Source organism: Macrobrachium rosenbergii, chromosome 49 (genome assembly GCF_040412425.1).
Source record: "Macrobrachium rosenbergii isolate ZJJX-2024 chromosome 49, ASM4041242v1, whole genome shotgun sequence".
Taxonomy (NCBI): domain Eukaryota; kingdom Metazoa; phylum Arthropoda; class Malacostraca; order Decapoda; family Palaemonidae; genus Macrobrachium; species Macrobrachium rosenbergii.
Genome location: NC_089789.1, coordinates 22,708,319 through 22,727,074, shown reverse-complemented (window position 1 = coordinate 22,727,074; position 18,756 = coordinate 22,708,319). Strand labels below are relative to the sequence as shown.

General features: G+C 38.4%; 1 protein-coding gene and 1 long non-coding RNA gene across 2 annotated transcripts in view; one reads left to right on the top strand and one right to left on the bottom strand.

The window, feature by feature from the left end:
- The window catches only part of EMC1 (ER membrane protein complex subunit 1), a 67,209-nt gene extending 58,559 nt beyond the window's left edge, over window positions 1–8,650 (top strand). The window contains exon 17 of the mRNA XM_067092879.1: window positions 3,839–8,650. Coding sequence (XP_066948980.1) covers window positions 3,839–3,999 — 161 coding nt within the window. The 3' untranslated portion in view covers window positions 4,000–8,650. The remainder of the gene's footprint in view (window positions 1–3,838) is intronic.
- Window positions 7,574–18,756, bottom strand: part of LOC136832158 (uncharacterized) — a 30,555-nt gene continuing 19,372 nt past the window's right edge. Inside the window, exon 4 of the long non-coding RNA XR_010851102.1 lies at window positions 7,574–7,780. This is a non-coding gene — a long non-coding RNA (uncharacterized lncRNA). The remainder of the gene's footprint in view (window positions 7,781–18,756) is intronic.

Sequence of the window (18,756 nt, the reverse complement as noted above, 5' to 3'; positions counted from 1 at the left end):
GTAAATCGTATTAAAAATTACTTTATAATATGAACAAATTTTTACCTTAACTATAAAAGGAACATGGGTTAACTGCAGTTTAGTGGGACACCAATATCTACTATAGGCCTAGAGCCATTATTTTGTAAAAATGCATAGAAGAAAAGTTAATCAGCTATTCGAGGGGTAGTGTTAAGATCGACGTGCAAGTCGTTAATATTCATTATATCGAAAAATTTTATAGAAGAAAAGTTGTTCAGCATCCCTTAAAACCCTGAAAACATACTTCTTATAACCGATTTATGACAATTTTCAGTTTACGTAAAATAGCACTTATATTCCTTACGGGGTCCTCCCCAGCTAGGTAACACACGGGTTAGGTACTGTGAAACTGTCTACTAGTTGAGGTTAGATTTGGTGTGGTTTGGTGAGGTTAATGGCCTGTTTTTCTAATTTTTTGGGAATAGGCCTAGGTTAAGGTTGCATGTCCATCTTAACAAGCTCCAACTGTTTGGATTCATACTTGAAATGGCTCATTTCCGATAGAAATAACTATTAAAATAATTTTAAACACATAAAAAAATGGCACTACAAGTAGATTTCCGTCAAAAGGAAATCACTGCTCGAATTAGAGGTGTCCCACTAAACTGCAGGCATCCCAGGAACATCAATAACATACCTTCATTTCTTTCCTCTCCAAAGTTATTAGCAATAAGCCAGTGTTTGACATTACTTTGGCGGTTTTCCAGGTCCATTTTTCTTCTTTTCTCTGCATTTTCGTGTAATGCTTTGTCAAGAATTCGACGAGCACGTGATTTAGATGCATCCATCACCAAAACCGTTTTCAATTTACATCTATACACAAGTTCATAATATTAGAATCTTATAAATTACTACACTCCTGCAATCAAAGGCGAGTTGTAATCAACACTGAAGGCGAGTTGTAATCAACACTGGTTAATACTGGCGTTCAGAACGACGACAGCTTACAACACGTCATATCTCTCTCTATCTAGTGCGTGCGGATGTGCCAAGCCGCACTTAGGTAGAGGGAACGAGTTTGGGCCCTGTCTCGCAACAATAATACACATTCGTGGAGTGCATTAGCTGCTAGGCCTAGTGGGATTAATACTGGCATATTAAATGAAGAAGAAGAGTATGAGTTTTATGACTAGATTAGAACTAAAATTGCAGAGTTATAGATAAAAAGTGAATAATTACCTAAATATTAATAAGTTTGTTTACTTAACCCTTTTGACCTATATTGAAAATGTAGTTAAAAGGGGTATGTATCACTTACCTCTTTGTTCGCCAATATAATGCTATGAATTTTAATGAAAATGTGGTTAAAAAAGGGGTATGTTCTACTTACCCCTTTTTCGCCAACATAATGATGCTGCATGTAGTTATCCCATAAAAGACTTTTTGACGTACTGACTAACATATTCACAGTACACTTACCCCCTTTTTCCAGCATAGTAGCCCGTTTTAGCAACATTTTGGCAGTCATAACTCATTTAGGCCATTTTGGACTTACCCCCTTTTTCGCCAGCATTAGTGATATATCTGTCAGGTAAGTGTCATGAACAAAATGATATTTTTATGATAAAGTTTGTTCATACTTACCTGGCAGATATATATAATCATAGTACCCGCCCTCCTTCCCTCAGGAGACAGTAGTTCTAGTTTCTAGAAAATCTGAATAGAAAATGGGAATGGTTCCTGATACCGCCTCCCAGCGGCGGGAATGGGTACTAACCACCTGGGCCATCTGCTTGTGCCGTAAGTTTTGAATTTCTGTCGGTCCCTTCGGAGAATACAGCTATATACATATCTGCCAGGTAAGTATGAACAAACTTTATTTTATCATAAAAATATCATTTTATTGAGACAAAATTTCCAACAAAGCATCATATGCTATGCCCTTTTGTTTTTATATTAAGCCTTTATATGTCCTTTTGTCTTGTTTTTATATCAAGCCGTTATGTTAGTTTGTATGTTTTCGATATGATATGGTTCCACGCTGAAATGCAAGTAAAGGTCAAACTGAAGGTATAACAATTCTAAGAAATTAAAGTACTTTATGTACACTCGTCAAGAAAAGTGAGGATACAGTTTTCATTAGATTTCGTTCATCGAATTTTAATTTTTTTCTTACAGAAAACACATAATCTCGATAAATTTACTCTAGAATATGAAAATACAATGCAAATTATATCATATACATTAAATCTGCAAAACAAAAACGTTCAGATACTTAAAACCACCATGGATGTCCGAAGTAAGCAGAATTTCTCAGATGAATTCGTTCATAGAGATCTAAAAGATAGTGTATGGATATCTCTGTGTAGTACTGTTTATCAGAACGGCAATATTTACTCGTTTTCCGTTATGAACAGGCTTATTATTGCATCATCATAGGAGGTAATGATAATTTATTTAATTTTTACACATTCATATTTATATTTCACGGTGTTAAAGGTCAGCTGGAATTAATGGCAGTAAATGATGTGACAGCTAGGGTAGGTTGACCAAATCTATTTAAACCGCAAGAGCGTTCTCTATGATGATGGAGTAGGGAAAACACAAGTAACTGTATGTTTCTTGACGTTGCCGTAGTCTCTCTCTCTCTCTCTCTCCATTGCTAAAACATACTATACAAATATAGTATCGCTCACCCTCCAAAAGAAAAAAATAATAAAATGAGTAGCTCTACAAATAGGCCTAGGTTTACACGACAGCAACTCTCTCTCTCTCTCTCTCTCTCTCCATTGCTAAAACATACTATACAAGTATAGTATCGCTCAATCTCTAAATGAAAAAAAAATAATGAAATGAGTAGCTCTACATATAGGCCTAGGCTTACACAACAGCGTCTCTCTCTCTCTCTCTCTCTCTCTCTCTCTCTCTCTCTCTCTCTCTCATCATAACATTGCATTCGTTCCTTTATTGTTCCCCATGTTTTTCGTTGGGCATTGCTCAAATTTAACTCTTGATTTCATTATGGAAGATCACGTTTCCGATTACGCAAGCATCCCGTTCATTGTGGTGTCATGAATTCATTTGTGTAAGGTTAGTTGGTAGGTTATGTCGAAAAATATTTATTTTGCTCAGAACTGTCGCTGCAAATTACAACTTGGACGAATACTGTAAAGCTTACTACTGCATTTAAGTATCAGTGATTTCAGAACCGTAGAATATGATTGAAAGTTATAGGAGGTCAAGCAAAAAGCAAACACATTAAGACTGAAGCTCCTCCCCCTTCTAAAGTTGCCAGATGTCGCATTAATTAGCAATATATGTCCGAAGATTAAAAAAACTGTATCCTCACTTTCCTTGCCGAGTGTACATTGTTCTTACCTTTTAAAGACAGTATTTAGCAAGCAGATGTGAATATGAAGCAAGTTTTTTAGCAAGCAGATGTGAATATGAAGGGAGTTTTATGAAAAGAAAATCCAAATAATGAAGTGGATGATTTAGCAATTATTGTTTGTCATTTGCATCAGGTTTAGAAAAGGCCTCTCTCAACACCAACCCCTTTGAACATATTTCAGTATCAGTCAGACCTGGTTAGTTGTTTAGATTTTCAAGATTCATAGAATTTTGAAGGGTTGGAGTAATAGTAGTAAAAAGAAAATACTACATTAATTGTCTGGATACAGATTTTCCCCTCAGTATTTTGAAGAAATCAGTCATTAAGCTTTTCATTCATTACTAGATTGTTCCCAAATATCTGCTCAGTAATTTAATTGACAGCATATATGATGTTGGGTATTATCAAGAATTGCTAAGGTTAAATTTGATCAAGATGCATTTAAGGCTGTAATACATCCAAATTTTTCTTTTTATTCTCTTTCAGACTTGTTTTATACACGTGTTTTCCCAAGCAAGATGTTTGATTTGCTAAAAGATGACTTTGATCACTATTTAATTGTTGGAGCCCTCTTAGCGCTTTTAGCAGCTGCAGTAATTACCAGGAAGTTAGCCCAGAAGAAAGCTCTAAAACAGGCTTGGAAGTAACAAGAAAAGTAACTTGATGAAGCTGTTTGGTATGTATACTTGAAGGAAGGTCTCACTAGTCAATTCCATAAAAGTTACTTTTGTTATTTTTTTTAAAGCAACAGTTGAAACCTCTGGAGGTTTTACAAAATATACATTTTTCATTGCTCTTATATATTCGTAATTTATGTAAACGGTTGCCTATATATATTGAGAATCTTGGCTAACATGATTTTAAGTTGTGCATTTCTATATGAATCTGTTAAATTATAGTTGAGGAATTCTACAGACTTGTTAAATAATACACAGTGTTGTGTATATTTGTCCGTGCAGTGTTTCATATTAACCCTGCCTGAGAAACCTTGGAACTGTAAAGAATACAATTTATTACATTAGGTCATGAGAAGGAAGGATTTTTGAAAAATATTTTGTAGTAAATGTAATACTGTATTAAAGGTGTACTATGATTCAGCTTCATGCTGAGTTTGCAAAGGAGGAATGTGTATTTCATTTAATTCAATAATGAGTTTATATAATAGAATCCATTAATGCAGAATCACTCTCAACAATATGTCTGAGTTTAAAGAAGAAAAATCAAGTGTATCTATCAACATTGCTTTACACTGGTTTGTGTTTGGTGTAAAAGTTCTAATGCCTTTTTGGAGTAATGCATCATTACTCATTTAATCATATTCATTTATTAAATTATTTGTACTGTATATGTATGTAAATATAAATGAATGTGAAGGTAACAGACTCATAGATCTATATACAAATTTAGTAATGATTTTCTTTTATTTGTGATGGTAGTTATGAGCCCATGGTCTTTTGTTGTTTTACACCTTTCCTTAGTCATTGAGCTACAAGGGTGAGTGAGAAAGAATGGTTGTTAACTTACCATCATAGCCAAATTAATGAAACTTTAGTACTGGAGTGAACAGTAGTAAATTAATGCAGACAAAATGATAAGTGGATAACATGGTACATTGTAAATTATTCGTGTATTATACAATGTTTGACTAAAGTATTGCAGAAGAGCTTGCATTACTGTGCATGACAGTAACTCTGTTAACTCATTTGTGGGTTTAAAAATTCAGTCCATAGGCTCTGACACAGAATTGAGGGTATTTTTTACTGTGGGTGTATTGAAGCAGGAAAGTCCAAAATCTTTTGTTCTTTCTACAGGATCCTTTTACATAGCATCCAAATCCCAAATTTTTGTTTAGTTACTTCACAAGATGCATATGCAGTATAGTATATGGATTTTTCTCTGCATTTCTGCTCACACTTCTGTATTCCAGTGTTAAAGGAGTGAGATGTGTACGTAATGTGAAGTGTTAGACCTCTTGCGCCTCAGTGGCTGTGGTAGTTCAGTAGAACATAAGGGTTTTAGTTTAAGCACTTTCTTGAGCTAGATGAAAAATTAATATTTTTGTTCTTTATATATATGTATATAGTAAATAATAAGGGAGGCAGATCAAACATTAGCAAGTAATAAAAAGCATAATTTGAGGACGTTGTTACTGGGAGGCAAGATCTAAAACTGGGAGTTTTTTTTAGTTTAGACTACAACTTAAAACATTTAGCCAAAGAAACAGAAGAGAACAAGACATGGATAGGCGTGGAGAGAGAGCAAGCATTAAAATTATTTGAGATATATAGATTAATTTGTGTTATATTTACTGTATATAAATTCTTTGTACTGTGATCTATCTTTCATATTTCTTTGGCTTACAGTTTATAGTTAGGCTTTGCCTCTCATATACAGTTTTTATGTATATGTTTGTAACATGTAAATTTTGTAATTATATATATAACAGCTCAATGTTTTGTGTAGTTTCATGAATCAAGTGCATTCATGATGTCAATATGGATGTGTTTATGTAATGTTTATGTAAATACCTTCCTAATTATTTGTATTAAAGTTCAGTTGATTCAAAGATGTCAGTTGCATGGGAGACTCATATTAGTGCAATAATGGTCAATACAGGTCATTCAAGCCTCAGAGACCTATATTTTATCAGGTATAAATGAAATTGAAGATAAATTCCTGCAGATCAAGCATTTTGAAATTAAAGTTGCCTGGGTAATGTTAACTTAGCAGGAGTAAATTGAAGGTATGCTGATGGGTGAACTGCAAGCTAGTGTTGCAATTAGTGTAAGGCCTCTGACCATAGTGTGTTGTAATTTTTCATGTTTTTATTGAAGGCTTCTTCTGTCGGTTTAAATGTCAGCACTTTAAGCATTCTGAATTCTTTTGAAAGTCCCTTCATAATCATTTGTTTGATGATATTCCTGCTGATCTTTTACATTTGTTCAAAAATTAAGATTTGTATTTCATTATGTAAGACTTCAATATTTTGCAATGAAATACCTGTTTTAAGCATGTTAATTGTAGTGTTCTCTTCAATGAAAATTATAATATATATATATGTATATATAATGAGTACTTTTTATAATTTTTCAGTGATTATGAACTTTATTTGCTTATAGTAATTTCATATTAGATTATAAACATTAATATTTAATCCAGGCAAACAAAACCATCATTATTTCATGTTACACTGCTGTAAAGTAGTAGTTCACTTTGCTTTCTTTCATGGCTAAGCAATAAATTTTTTGAAAAGTTTATTGGTAAGAAAGGCTGGTATTGTGTAGAAATTACTCCCAAATGATGCTGGATGTAGCAGGAAATTGACACTTTTGGTTAGATTTTCTAGAAAAGTATATTGGTAAGAAAGCTGGTATGTAGAAATACTCCCAGATGTTGCTGGTTGTAGCAGGAAATTGACACTTTTGGTTAGATTTTCTAAAGTCAGAGTTACATTCATAAAGCACTGAAGCAGTTTCATAAATTTTTCCTCCTGCAGTTACTAATCATGTTTTCTTTAGCTTCAGAAGTTTTTCTTCTAGCAGTGACTATGTTGTCTTCAAGTAACTTCACTTGGCCAAACCATGTTTTTTCTGTACTCCACGACGAGAATGAAGGAAAATAGTAGTTTACAAACTTGACTGCCTTTCTATCAACAACAGTAGCCAAGAATTTCAAAGAGCATTCCTTTCTTTTAGAGTTATGAACTACCATATCATAAATTCCTGATAATTCAGGACTTACTTGATTACTTGAAACATACATGCACTATGTTCTGCATTAGAAAATGATGCTTTCTTTAGTTTTCTTGCTGTAAATATAATTTTTAAGAATGTATGTTAATTTGGCTTTTTATCTAAGACAGACCAGTAAATACAAATATCTTTTGATAAATGGATATTGTTAAGGTTCACATGAAGAAAGGAAATATTGATGTGTATGTGAAAAGAACATTTATGTATGTATAATTTTTTCCCTTTCTCCCTGACAATATGATATTACTAACGAAGAGAGCATCCTAATACATGATAATATTGTAAATATTTTAGCATTTAACATCCTTTGCAGACCAGAACATAATTTAATCATTCAGATTTGCTGTTAACAATATGCATTCTATATTCAGTGACAAATTATAGTGCTAAAAATGTAACAATTTATTTGTAACATGAGGCACTAGATGCAGAAGAATGTATGATATTGTATGTTTGACAAGGAACCTACCTTTGGTGCATGTCCATACAGTAGTTTATTGTGTGTGGTACCGGTAGACTTAACATATTGTACACTATGATTTTGGGCTGATAATTTTATCTTGCTTTGTTGTCCAAGGAACAGAAAAAGCTGTATGACACTGTTCAGGATTCCTAGAACAGCTTACATTAATAACAGCATAGGTGTGTCATCACCAGGAGTAGTGCACCTCATATCCTGTAATAAGATAACTGTTGGTAAGGTTATCTTTGTACATTGTCTCTTAACATACTAGAATTATATTCATGAGTCTACTGTGGCTGATGGCAGCAAATAAGCTTAATAGTTTATAGCTACTGTGAAAGTGTATGGTATACAGTACAGTAATATGAAAAACCATAAGTAGCTGAATTGTTATGCAGTAGTGGAAGAATGGAATAATGTTTTATTTGCAAATACCTTATATCACACATTTATGAAATGTTCCCGAAGACCCTAAGTTAGTTGTCAGTCCAAGGTTTTTTTTTTTATAAGAATTGTCATTCTTTAAAGATATAGTAAGACAAAGCAGTACTGTATTATACAGTATTAATATCACAGTCCTGTCCACTCTTACAATATAAAAATAGCTGACCTTTGGTCTTAAGCAAAATATTTGTGTATTAAAGACAATCTTTTTTTTTTATTTAAGTAATGGGCAGCAGTCTTCAAGAAAATGTCTGAAAATGTATATACATTTGTGTCTGAAGTAACATTCCCATTAATTGTTAATGGTATTAAACACAAGTCACATAGAAAGTAGAAAAGTTTCTTCTTTTCTTATACAGTATTACTTTCAAGTTTTAAAGTTATATTCTTCCCAACAGTAGAAAGTAGTGATTTTTAGTAGCGATTTTTGTTCTATTGTTTTCACAAAAGCTCTTTCTAATTGAAGCAGGTGTTTCCAGTTTATATTATTATAACACAACCTGACACACAACAAGGAGATTTTCTTGTTTGCATTTTTCTTACATGTACTCTAGGGTATTGTACATGCAAAATGTATGGTAATCATATTTTAGATGTATTGATTGTGTAAGAACATTTTTAATAAAAGTTGTTCCCTTGGCACTTGTTTTGAGTAACTTTTGCATGTTTATATTTTCTTAACATTTTGTGTGTCAGTAGCAAACACTGTACTGCTAATTGTTCCGACACGTATAGTACCTATGCTTTCATACATGGAGTAATCCATGTTTACTTTTATCTTTGGCTGTTATTGAATTGTCTCTGAAAACAAAACACTATCGCTAAACCTGGGTCACTCTACCATCTTCCAATGTGTTCGCAGCTGTCCTAGCGTTCGCACGTTACCAAGTTGTCTCTCAAATTTGTTAATACCGTTCTCTGTTCTTTGTGATTGGAAGTGTGTACTCCCTGTGCCTAGTGATTTTCGGGCCGTATTTGCTGTATCTAGTTTTCATCTTCATGTCTATAGAATATATTGGAGTTTCTGTGCTTTGTGCATTAGTTTTTGTCCCTTGGTGCAGGACAACGAGTAGCATACTAGAACATGACCCAAGTGCATCCTCCTCTCGGAGCAAAGCAAATAGTGCGTAAAATACGTGGTGTTTCTCTTAAGGTGGGATTCCATCCCAGCCTGTAATAGCTCCAATAATGTAGTGGGAGTTTTTTTTTTTGGGAGAGTTTTTTTTTTTTTTTTTTTTTTTTGAGATCATTCCTTGGGTCATAAAAGTGAATTCTGTGACCACGTGATCGTATGTGTTTGCATTTTACTGACATACCTAGTGTTCATGTGTTCTCTCTCTCTCTCCCCACAGTGATGGAAGAAAATGGGAAACCCAAAGTGAATCGTTGTGCAGGCAAGGATAAGCCTTGCAGTTAATTCATGTTGCAAATAGATGATCGTACAATAGACCCCCCATTAGGTTTGTATCTTGTGCAGGTGTTGGGAATGTCTGAGGAACAAGTGGCAATGGTGTGGAGTGGAGAAGTGGATAGTCCAAACCCTCAGGAAGAGATACCTACTCCCTTTCGAGCAAAAACCACCGTTGGCTTCAGAACCATTCAAGTTCACTTTTTACTGGAGTGACTTGCCCAAGGGAAGAGCACTGCAACAGGAGATAGGAGACATGCTACAGAAGTGGACTATAGAAGTAGTGGAGGAAAACACACTGAACTTCTACAGCCACCTCTTCCTGGTGGAGAAAGCATTGGGTGATTGGAGGCTCGTCATAGATTTGTCAACCCTGAATGGTTACATGCGACTGATGCTGTTCAAAGTGGAGATGGTGTAGTCAATCTTGGCAGCTATCAGGGAAGGAGACTTCATGGTCTAGTTAGATCTGCAAGACGCGTATCTCTACATCCCGATACGTCTCTCCTTCAGGGAGTTCAAGCAGCTTGTCTCCCATACCAATACAGGGGCCTCTGCTTTGGCCTTGCAACAGGCCCCCAAGTTTTCACCCAAGTGTTTCAACTAGTGTTGGAGTGATCCCTCAGGAGAGGTATCCAAATATGCAGGTACCTGGACAACTGGCTCATACTAGAACCTTCAGTGGAGCACACCACAAAGGCAAGGGATGAGGTTCTGCAGTTGTGCAGGGACTTGGGAATCCTGATCAACCCCACAAAGTCAGACCTAGCACCTACACAGAGGAATCAGGTACCTGAGGATGACAGTTGATACTGTGAGGGTGAAGGCCTACCCTTTATAAGAGAGGATAGCCAGGTTCCTAGAAGTATCTGACTCCTTCCTGTCCAACCCTCACCAACCAATAAACAAGTGGCAAGCCATGGGGATAATGAAGGAGAAGGGGGAATGCCACTCGCAGGCCAGCAATGGGGATACAAGTGTGACAAGGAAGATACTGGAGCATCCACAGTGGCGGAGGAGCCAAGAATACTTTCTGTAGGGGTACAGTTAAGCTAACTGACCCTGTAGATGCTGGTATACTCAGACACATCCCGAAGGGGCTGGGGTGCTTGCTTAAACGGTGCATACATTTCAGGGAAGTGGGACGAGGAACATCAACAACACATCGTCTTTGAGATGCGAGGAGTCTGGCTGGCACTCCAACACTTCCAAGATCTCCAACAAGGGAAGACCACAGTCATCTTGAGAGACAACACCTTGGTGGTCGCATACACAAGCAATGAGGCACAATATCCCACGACCTGAAGGACTTAGTGGTGAAAATGCATGAGTGGTCAGAGACCAGGGGACTGATGCTGACAGCCAGGTACATACCCAGGAAGAAGAACGTTGTGGCGGAACAACTAAGCAGGGAAGATCAGATAGTGGGTACAGAATGGTTGTTAAAATGGCGTAGCAGACATGTTGCTGAAGTTGTGGGTGGGCCCACACTGGACTTGTTGTCACAACGAGGAACAAGAAGTTACCCCTGTATTACTTGCCAGTCCCAGACCAAAGAACTGTCCTGCAGGACACCTTCTAGCATTTGAGAGTCAACCTGGACATGTACACCTTCCCTTTGTCCAGCCAATTTTGGAAAGTCATCAACAGGCTGTTTGTGTCCCAAGGTCTTAGAATGACTCATAGCCCCAAGATGGCCCCAAGCAGAATGATACACAGACCTCCTCCACTTGCCCGTGGACATACCAAGGCAACTCTCCCTCACAGCCACCCTGCTGAAGCAAGAATACAACGGTTGGTTTCATCAGGCAGTGGCCTTCCTCCAACTTCATGTGTGGAGGCTATCCAGCAACTCCACAAAAAGAAAATTTTTCAGAAGTTGCTGTGGTCATTACCAGCGCCCCCAAGCCCTCTTCCCTCAGTCTGTACCAGGTAAAATGGAAGGTATTCCTTCGCTGGTGCAATGGGAGGAATCTCCATCCTTTCAAAACATCTCTGAGGGATGTGGTGGAATTCCCTCTCTTCCTGTGTCAAGAAGATCACCTTTCCATGTCTGCAATTAAAAGTTGTATGGCAGCCCTTGCCCGATTGTTCAAACCTAGGGACATAGACCTTTCACCGTCATGAGAGCTGCGTCATGAGAGCTGTCAGACATGGTTAGAAACCTTCAAGAGGAGTTGCTCCCCTTGGTAATTGAAAACCCTGGAATGGAGCATCACCAAGGTCCTGCTTCCCAGAAAAAACTGCCCTATGAACCACTCAGGAAGGCATCAGACCAGGACTTGACTCTTCAAGCAGTTTTCCTGTTGGCATTGGCATTAACAAATTGGGTGGGAAAACTGCATGCCTTCTCATATGACGTTACCCACTCCCATAGGTGGACATCAATTGGCTTCACCTTCATTCCGTAGTTCGTGGCAAAGACCCAGAACCACTGCACACGAACCAAGGTTCGATGGTTTTTTCTGTCCCTCATTAAAGGACTTCATAGGGAGTGAAAAGGACGAAATGTTGCTATGCCCAGTCAGAGCCTTGAGAGCATGCCTTAAACATACAGCCCCCCACAGACCGTCCTGTCTAAGACTTCTTAAGTATGGATTAAGTGAAGTGAGAGGTTTCAAGGAACACCATCTTCTGGCCGAGAGAGGTGATTGTGAGGGCATACTGCTTGGACCATAGCGAAGATCTGGGTCCAACCAGAGTCAGGGTTCACGACATTTAGGAAAAGCCACTTGGTGGTCAGATCCTCCGGGCCAGGGTCTGGAAGAGGCAGACAACATTCACCTCTTTCTACTTCAAGGATGTAGCACAAAAGTTCTTCAATATCTTCACCTATGGCCCAGTAGTGGCAGCACAAAAGGTTGTATAACGACGTAGAACCCTAAGAGAGCTCCGTCTATAGGGGAAGACATCACCGGCAACATCATGAGGAAAGGAGGCGAGTATGGTACACAGCATATACCTGTTGCATGCCCTTGTGTTATCGAGTAGGAACACTCCCACCTTTACCGGAGAGATTGTCCTCCTGCCTTAAGGTGAGGCTCCATATATGACAGCAAAGGATTTTGTTTTTCAAAGACAATTCATTAACAGCTGAAGTTAGGTAAGCACAGATTACTCCATATGTGAAAGTGTAGGTTCGTATGTTAGGAAAAATACAAATTTCCTCTTAATTTTATATATTTGCTACCTGTTTGGTCATGCACAGAATATGTATTTTTAGCTTGTATTTAGCTTCTCATTATCTTTTTTTTCCCCATGTCTTTCAATCAGTGTTTGGATCAAACCAAGTATGCAATTAGTTTGCATGAAAATCAACAGACTATGATGTTCACTGATTGATTGAAAAGTTAGAGCTACCAAGCTTAATACTAATACATTTTTATAGTATGTTATAAAAATTAAAATTAAAATTAAAATTTTAGCATAAAATTTGCTAAAATTAAATATATAAAATTCTGTAAAAGACTATTAATAGATTTTCAGATAAACCTTTGACATATTTATGACTTAAAACTGGCAGAGAAATCAAAACTAATTTTAAATCAAGTAAAGGATTTGATGCATATTATTTACTTAAGAGAAGTCAAGTTACTAATTTTTGAAAATGTAATAAAAATAGCAAATGCATAAATTTAATCCAGTTCATTTTATTGGGGACTCTTCCCACAGTGCCCATAATTGCATATAATATGGAATTTTATTTTTTTATTTGGTGGTGAAAACCTAAGCCAGGTGTATTTTACTTTGTAAACATTTTTTGGCCCATCTTATACAGTTGACTTTGTCTAATGTTGGTGTAAACATTTTTGGCCCATCATACTGAATGGCAAGGGGATTAAAAGTTGAATTAGACAAGACAAGAATTGGAAGGCTTCCAGAAACTGGTGTAATAAGGATTTTCCAGGTAATTTTTGTAAAAGATTATTTTTTTGGCTCCAACACAGGAAAAGGGAGCTGAATTCTTTACATACATATGCATGCTTAAAAAATCACAGTAGATGCACGTGACTTCTGTGTATAAGCGAATCCCACAGGAAAATGACTGGCAGAAGTTCAGTACCAAGCGCTTTCACGTTTATTAACGCATCGTCGGGGCACGAATGAGAGACATATAAAGAAGGTTACAAGTAAACAAAAAGAACAAGAATACCAGATGGTCAGTTGTCAAAGGGTAATAAACAGAAAGATAATCCCGGATAATCTGGGATCGAGCTGTCACAAACTGAACCCAAGACCAAACAAAGAGAAATACTAAAGTTTAGGCTTACAAAATCCAAAAACATGTATAATCTCTCATATGTACGAATAATGCATTCCATATTTGGTCAGTTCTCACAGAATATTGTTGTTGTTTGATTCGTTGTGAAAGTGATTTTCCAGTTTGTCCATAACATATTTTATCACATTTTTTACAAGGAATTTCATAGATGCAGCCACAAACATCTTTAGGAGAATTTTTTATCACTAAACTCTTAACATGAAATTAACTGAAAACAACATTCACATCAAAAAGCTTCAAAATCCTAGGAATTTGTAAAAACCTTTCATCGTACGGTAATTTGAGAATATTATGCTTGCTGAATTCAAGTTTGTTATTAGTTAAATAAAATGTTTTCTTGGCTCTTTTCCAAGCGCTATGGAAAGATTGGAAGCTTCAGGGTGCTCTCGACGAAAAAGAGCGTCAACAACCTCAGGGCACTTGGCTGCGTCAGAGTGCTTGGCCACATGAGGGTGCCTGGCTGCTACAGGGCGCTTGTCTGCTTCATGGCGCTCATCAAAGCGTTCCGCCGATATGGGACATTCAGAGGGAAAAGGGCGCTTACACGAAATCTGGAGCTGTTCGCCCGAAAGGTGCAGTGAGCTAGAACCTCACTCCCTGGTGCCAAGGAGAGGAGAAATGCTCCGGACTGTCCCACTTGCTACACAAAGGCTGAGGACTGAGGGAAGGCTCCTCATTTTCTTGTAAGGGAGACGCAGGGACTGATCTTTACCCGAGAAACGTCTCTTAAGAGGGCAAGACTCATCAGGAAAGCGACGAAGATGGCTCTTACAAGGCAAGGGCTCCTCAGAACTTGATGAAAGCTGATGCACTTCTGAGACTCCTTTCCAGTGGCTGTCTCTAGTCGCAACCTGGAATGCAACAGGCTGGACTGAGGGACGACTGCCCTTTAGCACTGTTTTCGAACTTGCCCATGAGGACACGCACTGATGCCCCTAGCTGGTCCACTGTACTCACTACCAGATTTAAACACTGCCCAAACTTATTCTCAAGGCTGACAAAGCGATTAAGTTCAGAAGTGACAGAGCCAGGAGGAGTAGGTGGTTTAGGAGAATTAAATTGCTGCAGGTGGGGAAGTGTTAAAAGTTGGAGAATTAACAGATATGTCAGCCTTATCCAACCTAGGAGTCAAAGCCTGACTAGCTAATTTCCCGCTGGCTTTAGCGGCTGCTTTCTTCTTACTATCTCTTTATAGCTTAGCTTAGCGAAATGAGAATTTAGTCTTCCATTTTTGTTCTTCCCAATCCCTGCATTCGTCACATGTCAAGATTAATACAGCAAACTTGTCCTCTACAACCAGAACACAAGGTGTGAGAATCGTAAGTCAGTTTTGTCATCCGGGTAATGCAATACTGGAAACTACAAGTACTAGTGTCGGACATATCCTAACTAGGTGAACAGGTCAAAATCGTGAAAGTCAATATGAAAAAATGCCAGAAAGGCTACAAAAATACTTCATCAAAGAAGAAAAAAAACTCTAAACTGCTGTAACAACGCCAGGTGTTGACGTCACAAGCAGCAGAAACAAATTGTCATGTTGGCGATGTTCCTCTTTCGTACCCTGAAAGTGGGCGGGGCATAGTCAGCTACACAAAACAAAAGAATCGCTACTGCGGAATTCAGAATTCTAACTGCCGTTCGAGTAGAAACTCTTAGCTAAGCAATTACTGGGTAAGTTACATATATAAAAACTCTCTATCAGAGATCAGAAGGTAAGGCAATGCATGGAAGAAAAGTTTCTACTGGATGTGAAGGGTATTAAGAGTATAGTTTAAAACAAGAACCAGGAAAACAATGCTACTCAAAAAAATTAATAGAGGGCAAAGTGTTTAACAAACCAAACTAGCACGCCAGTACACTGCAATCTAAAATCTATCTTGTTCCTATGTACAATGGAAACATTAGCAGAGGGCAAAATGTTTAACAAACTAAACTAGCATGCTAGTTCACTGCAGTCTAAAATCTATCTTGTCCTTATGTGGAATTGAAGACTCCAATTTAGGGACATAGACAACATACAGTCCAAAAAATAACATTTCACTACAGTCAGTAAAGAGTTACCTAATGCCTAATTTTAATCAATATGATTGTTGATGAAAAATGCTTGAGGGAAAGTACAAGGTACACAGTGGTAAAAACAGTGCCATGACATTAAAAGGCAATTACAAAGGCAAAAAGTCTAAGCAAGCAAAAAGAACACTGATGTTCACTAAACAAGAATATTTTTTAACTAAGTCCCAGAAAGCATTGAATCTCTTTGTTCGCACTTGAAATTACAGACAGCTTTATATGAGCAACAGAACCGAAGCAGCACAACCATTAACAAAAGGTAAATTTCTGGGTCGACCTGTGTCAGCCAGTGAAATTGGTTCCAATTAGCACATTTTTAGGTATAAGATTGCTATATATACCAGAGAAAAAAGCTATGTAGAATGCTAGAGTTACTACCTCCAGTTCGATCATCTCAAACAGATGTCGATATATACCAGGGGTGGGTTATCACGCTTCCACAGGCCTTCGTCCAATAGACTTCTCAATTCTCAAAGACCCAATTTGGATGAGCCGTTACACACTTGTAACCCGGAATACTCACCCGACCGCCAAGTAGGCGTCATCACGAGACTGACACACCATTCCAATTTTAGCACCGATCGTGTTAACACCTCGTTCTGTGTGTGATCGTATTTTCCTTTTGGCACCTCATCATGTCTTCCACCGAGGTTTTCTCACCATCTAAATTGAGTACTAATTCTGGTTGGATTGTTGGTCTTAGAGGCAATTTAATTTAATTTTAATCTTATGAATTTTCGTCTTAGTCTTTTGCAGCGTATGCTCTATGTTTGCCTCTTACATTTTGATCTTCAATCTCAAAATTTTTGATATTATTTTGTGTGTTTTTCTCCTTGTTTTTGTTGACTCCATATAATTTGGAGTTTGTGTGGAGAACATTTATTTTACTTTGCATCGAGTTGCTGGTTGGAGACGAGATTGTGTTTTTGCCTATCCATTACCATTTAGGCTGTGGGTCTCCCATTTTCTGACAATAGAATTTGGGTCCCTCTTATCAGTTCCTCTTCCCCTCCAGTTTTTAATATGTACTCCTTGGTGTGAACTATTTATTCATGATGTTAGCTGTTTTCTACAAGGCAGGATGACATTTATATTTTTAGATTAAGTTTGGCATTCGTTTTGGCGTTCTGGCAGCCATCTTGGGATACACACAGTATCCTTATGCCCAATGCTGCGGCTTATTTTGGCCTGTCTTTTCGTCAATTCGTTTATGCTTTTTATACGTGTTTTAATATGTTGTCCTCTTTCGAATGTTTTTATTGTATTGTTATCCTAGATATAGTTTTTTAGCCTTTCTCCTTAGGCTAGACGTGCTGTTCTCTTACACGGTATTAGGCTACCTTAATCTCCCGTTCAGCCATTAGGCTTGGGAGGTTAGGTTTGCCTTGTTTACGAGTGCCTATAGTGTGAGGAATCCTCACTTTCCTCCTTCCCTGCTTGTTCTAGTCTCGTGTGGCTGGCTGAGCTAGGACCTTGGTCCTTCTCTCCCCATTACAGTGGCATACCCCACTGGCCCCCTGTCTAGTCCTGAAGCTTGGGTTTTGGAGTGTAGGCTACGGTCTCTTTCCTCTCTCGTGTATGCAGCTCAGTTATTGTCATATGATTTGTGATGTCACCTGTGCGTTTCCCCCTGTATGGGGGGGTAGCCGCTCACTGTTGTTCGGTTTCCCCCCTCCCCTGGGTGGTATATTCAGCGTTTGGAGAGTGCTGCCCACTCAACCAGTCATCGTTCTGCCAGGTTTATGTCACTTACTCCCTTTTCATCCAGGCGGTGTTTCGTAGACTTGTTTCCAATGTCTATCCGGCTGGCAGCTCGTGTGTCGAACATTGTCCCACGTATGCATGATAACATTCGGGATATTTATTATTATTATTTTTCATTTCCGCCGGTCTAGTCCTGTTTTTCGTTGTTCTATCACTACGGTGATATTAACCGCGGTTGTTGGGGAGGTATATCTTTTCCCCCTTCTCCGCCATGGGGACTCCATCCCCATAAATGTATATGCAGCGAAATCAGTGACTGGCGGCGGAGCATTATAATCTCCCCTGCGGCGGAGCATTATAACATCTCCGCTTATTTATGATTTTAAAAAACATTCGTCCCTTTTTTGCCTTGTATTAATTTTACGCTATTAACAATCTCTCTCGCCGCCGGTCTTATTCCGGCGGCGCCTGTTCTTATGGTACTCATTTACCATCCTCCTACTTACAGATGGTACGTTGTGAAGAACCTGGGTGCTCGGCCATTCTCCATCAATCGTTCGGTCACGAAGTGTGCCGCTCGCACTCTAGCTGTGCGGTTCATGTTGGGGATGGAATCGTTTGGCACCCAGAAGGCTCCGAGATTTGTTACGCCCTTTACGGACTGGCGTCCGATGAATCGGTAAGTGTCGAGAGTCGACTAATTTGTAGTCTCTTTCGATTATATTACCTCTTATAGCTCTTCCTTTCAGGAGGGATTTTTTATTAACCCCACCTTCTCTTCCAGGCTAAACCTGTAATCCGCTCCGCAGCGCTGTCGTCTCTGAAGTCCTGGGTCGGCGGATTCGGGAGGAATGTGGCAGGCAAACCGTACGTTCTTTCAGAGGAGATATGTAATCTCCTCTACCCTGGTGCCCGGATTTCCGCCGCCTTACCAAAGGACTTAGCTGCGCCGATCATTGAAAAGATTCGGCTGGATACACAATCCTCCCAAGACGACGCCCTGTGTGGAGAAGTAGCGGAAGAGGTGGCGGCTATTAATTTACATTCAGAACCCATGATTGTCGAAGTTGACGTCCATTAGGTTGAAGGTAGGGTGGTAAGTGAGACAGGCGGGGTTGGTGTGTGTGTTCCATCTCTTAATTCACCGTCTTCTTCATCCTCTTCTTTCCAGGGTTTCCCGAATCCAGCCAATCTTGGGGACAGATCTCAATCTGTCAAGCCCAAGGTAAAAACACAGAAAAAGAAAGATTCCTCAAAACCTTCTAAAACTCAAAGGCTTCC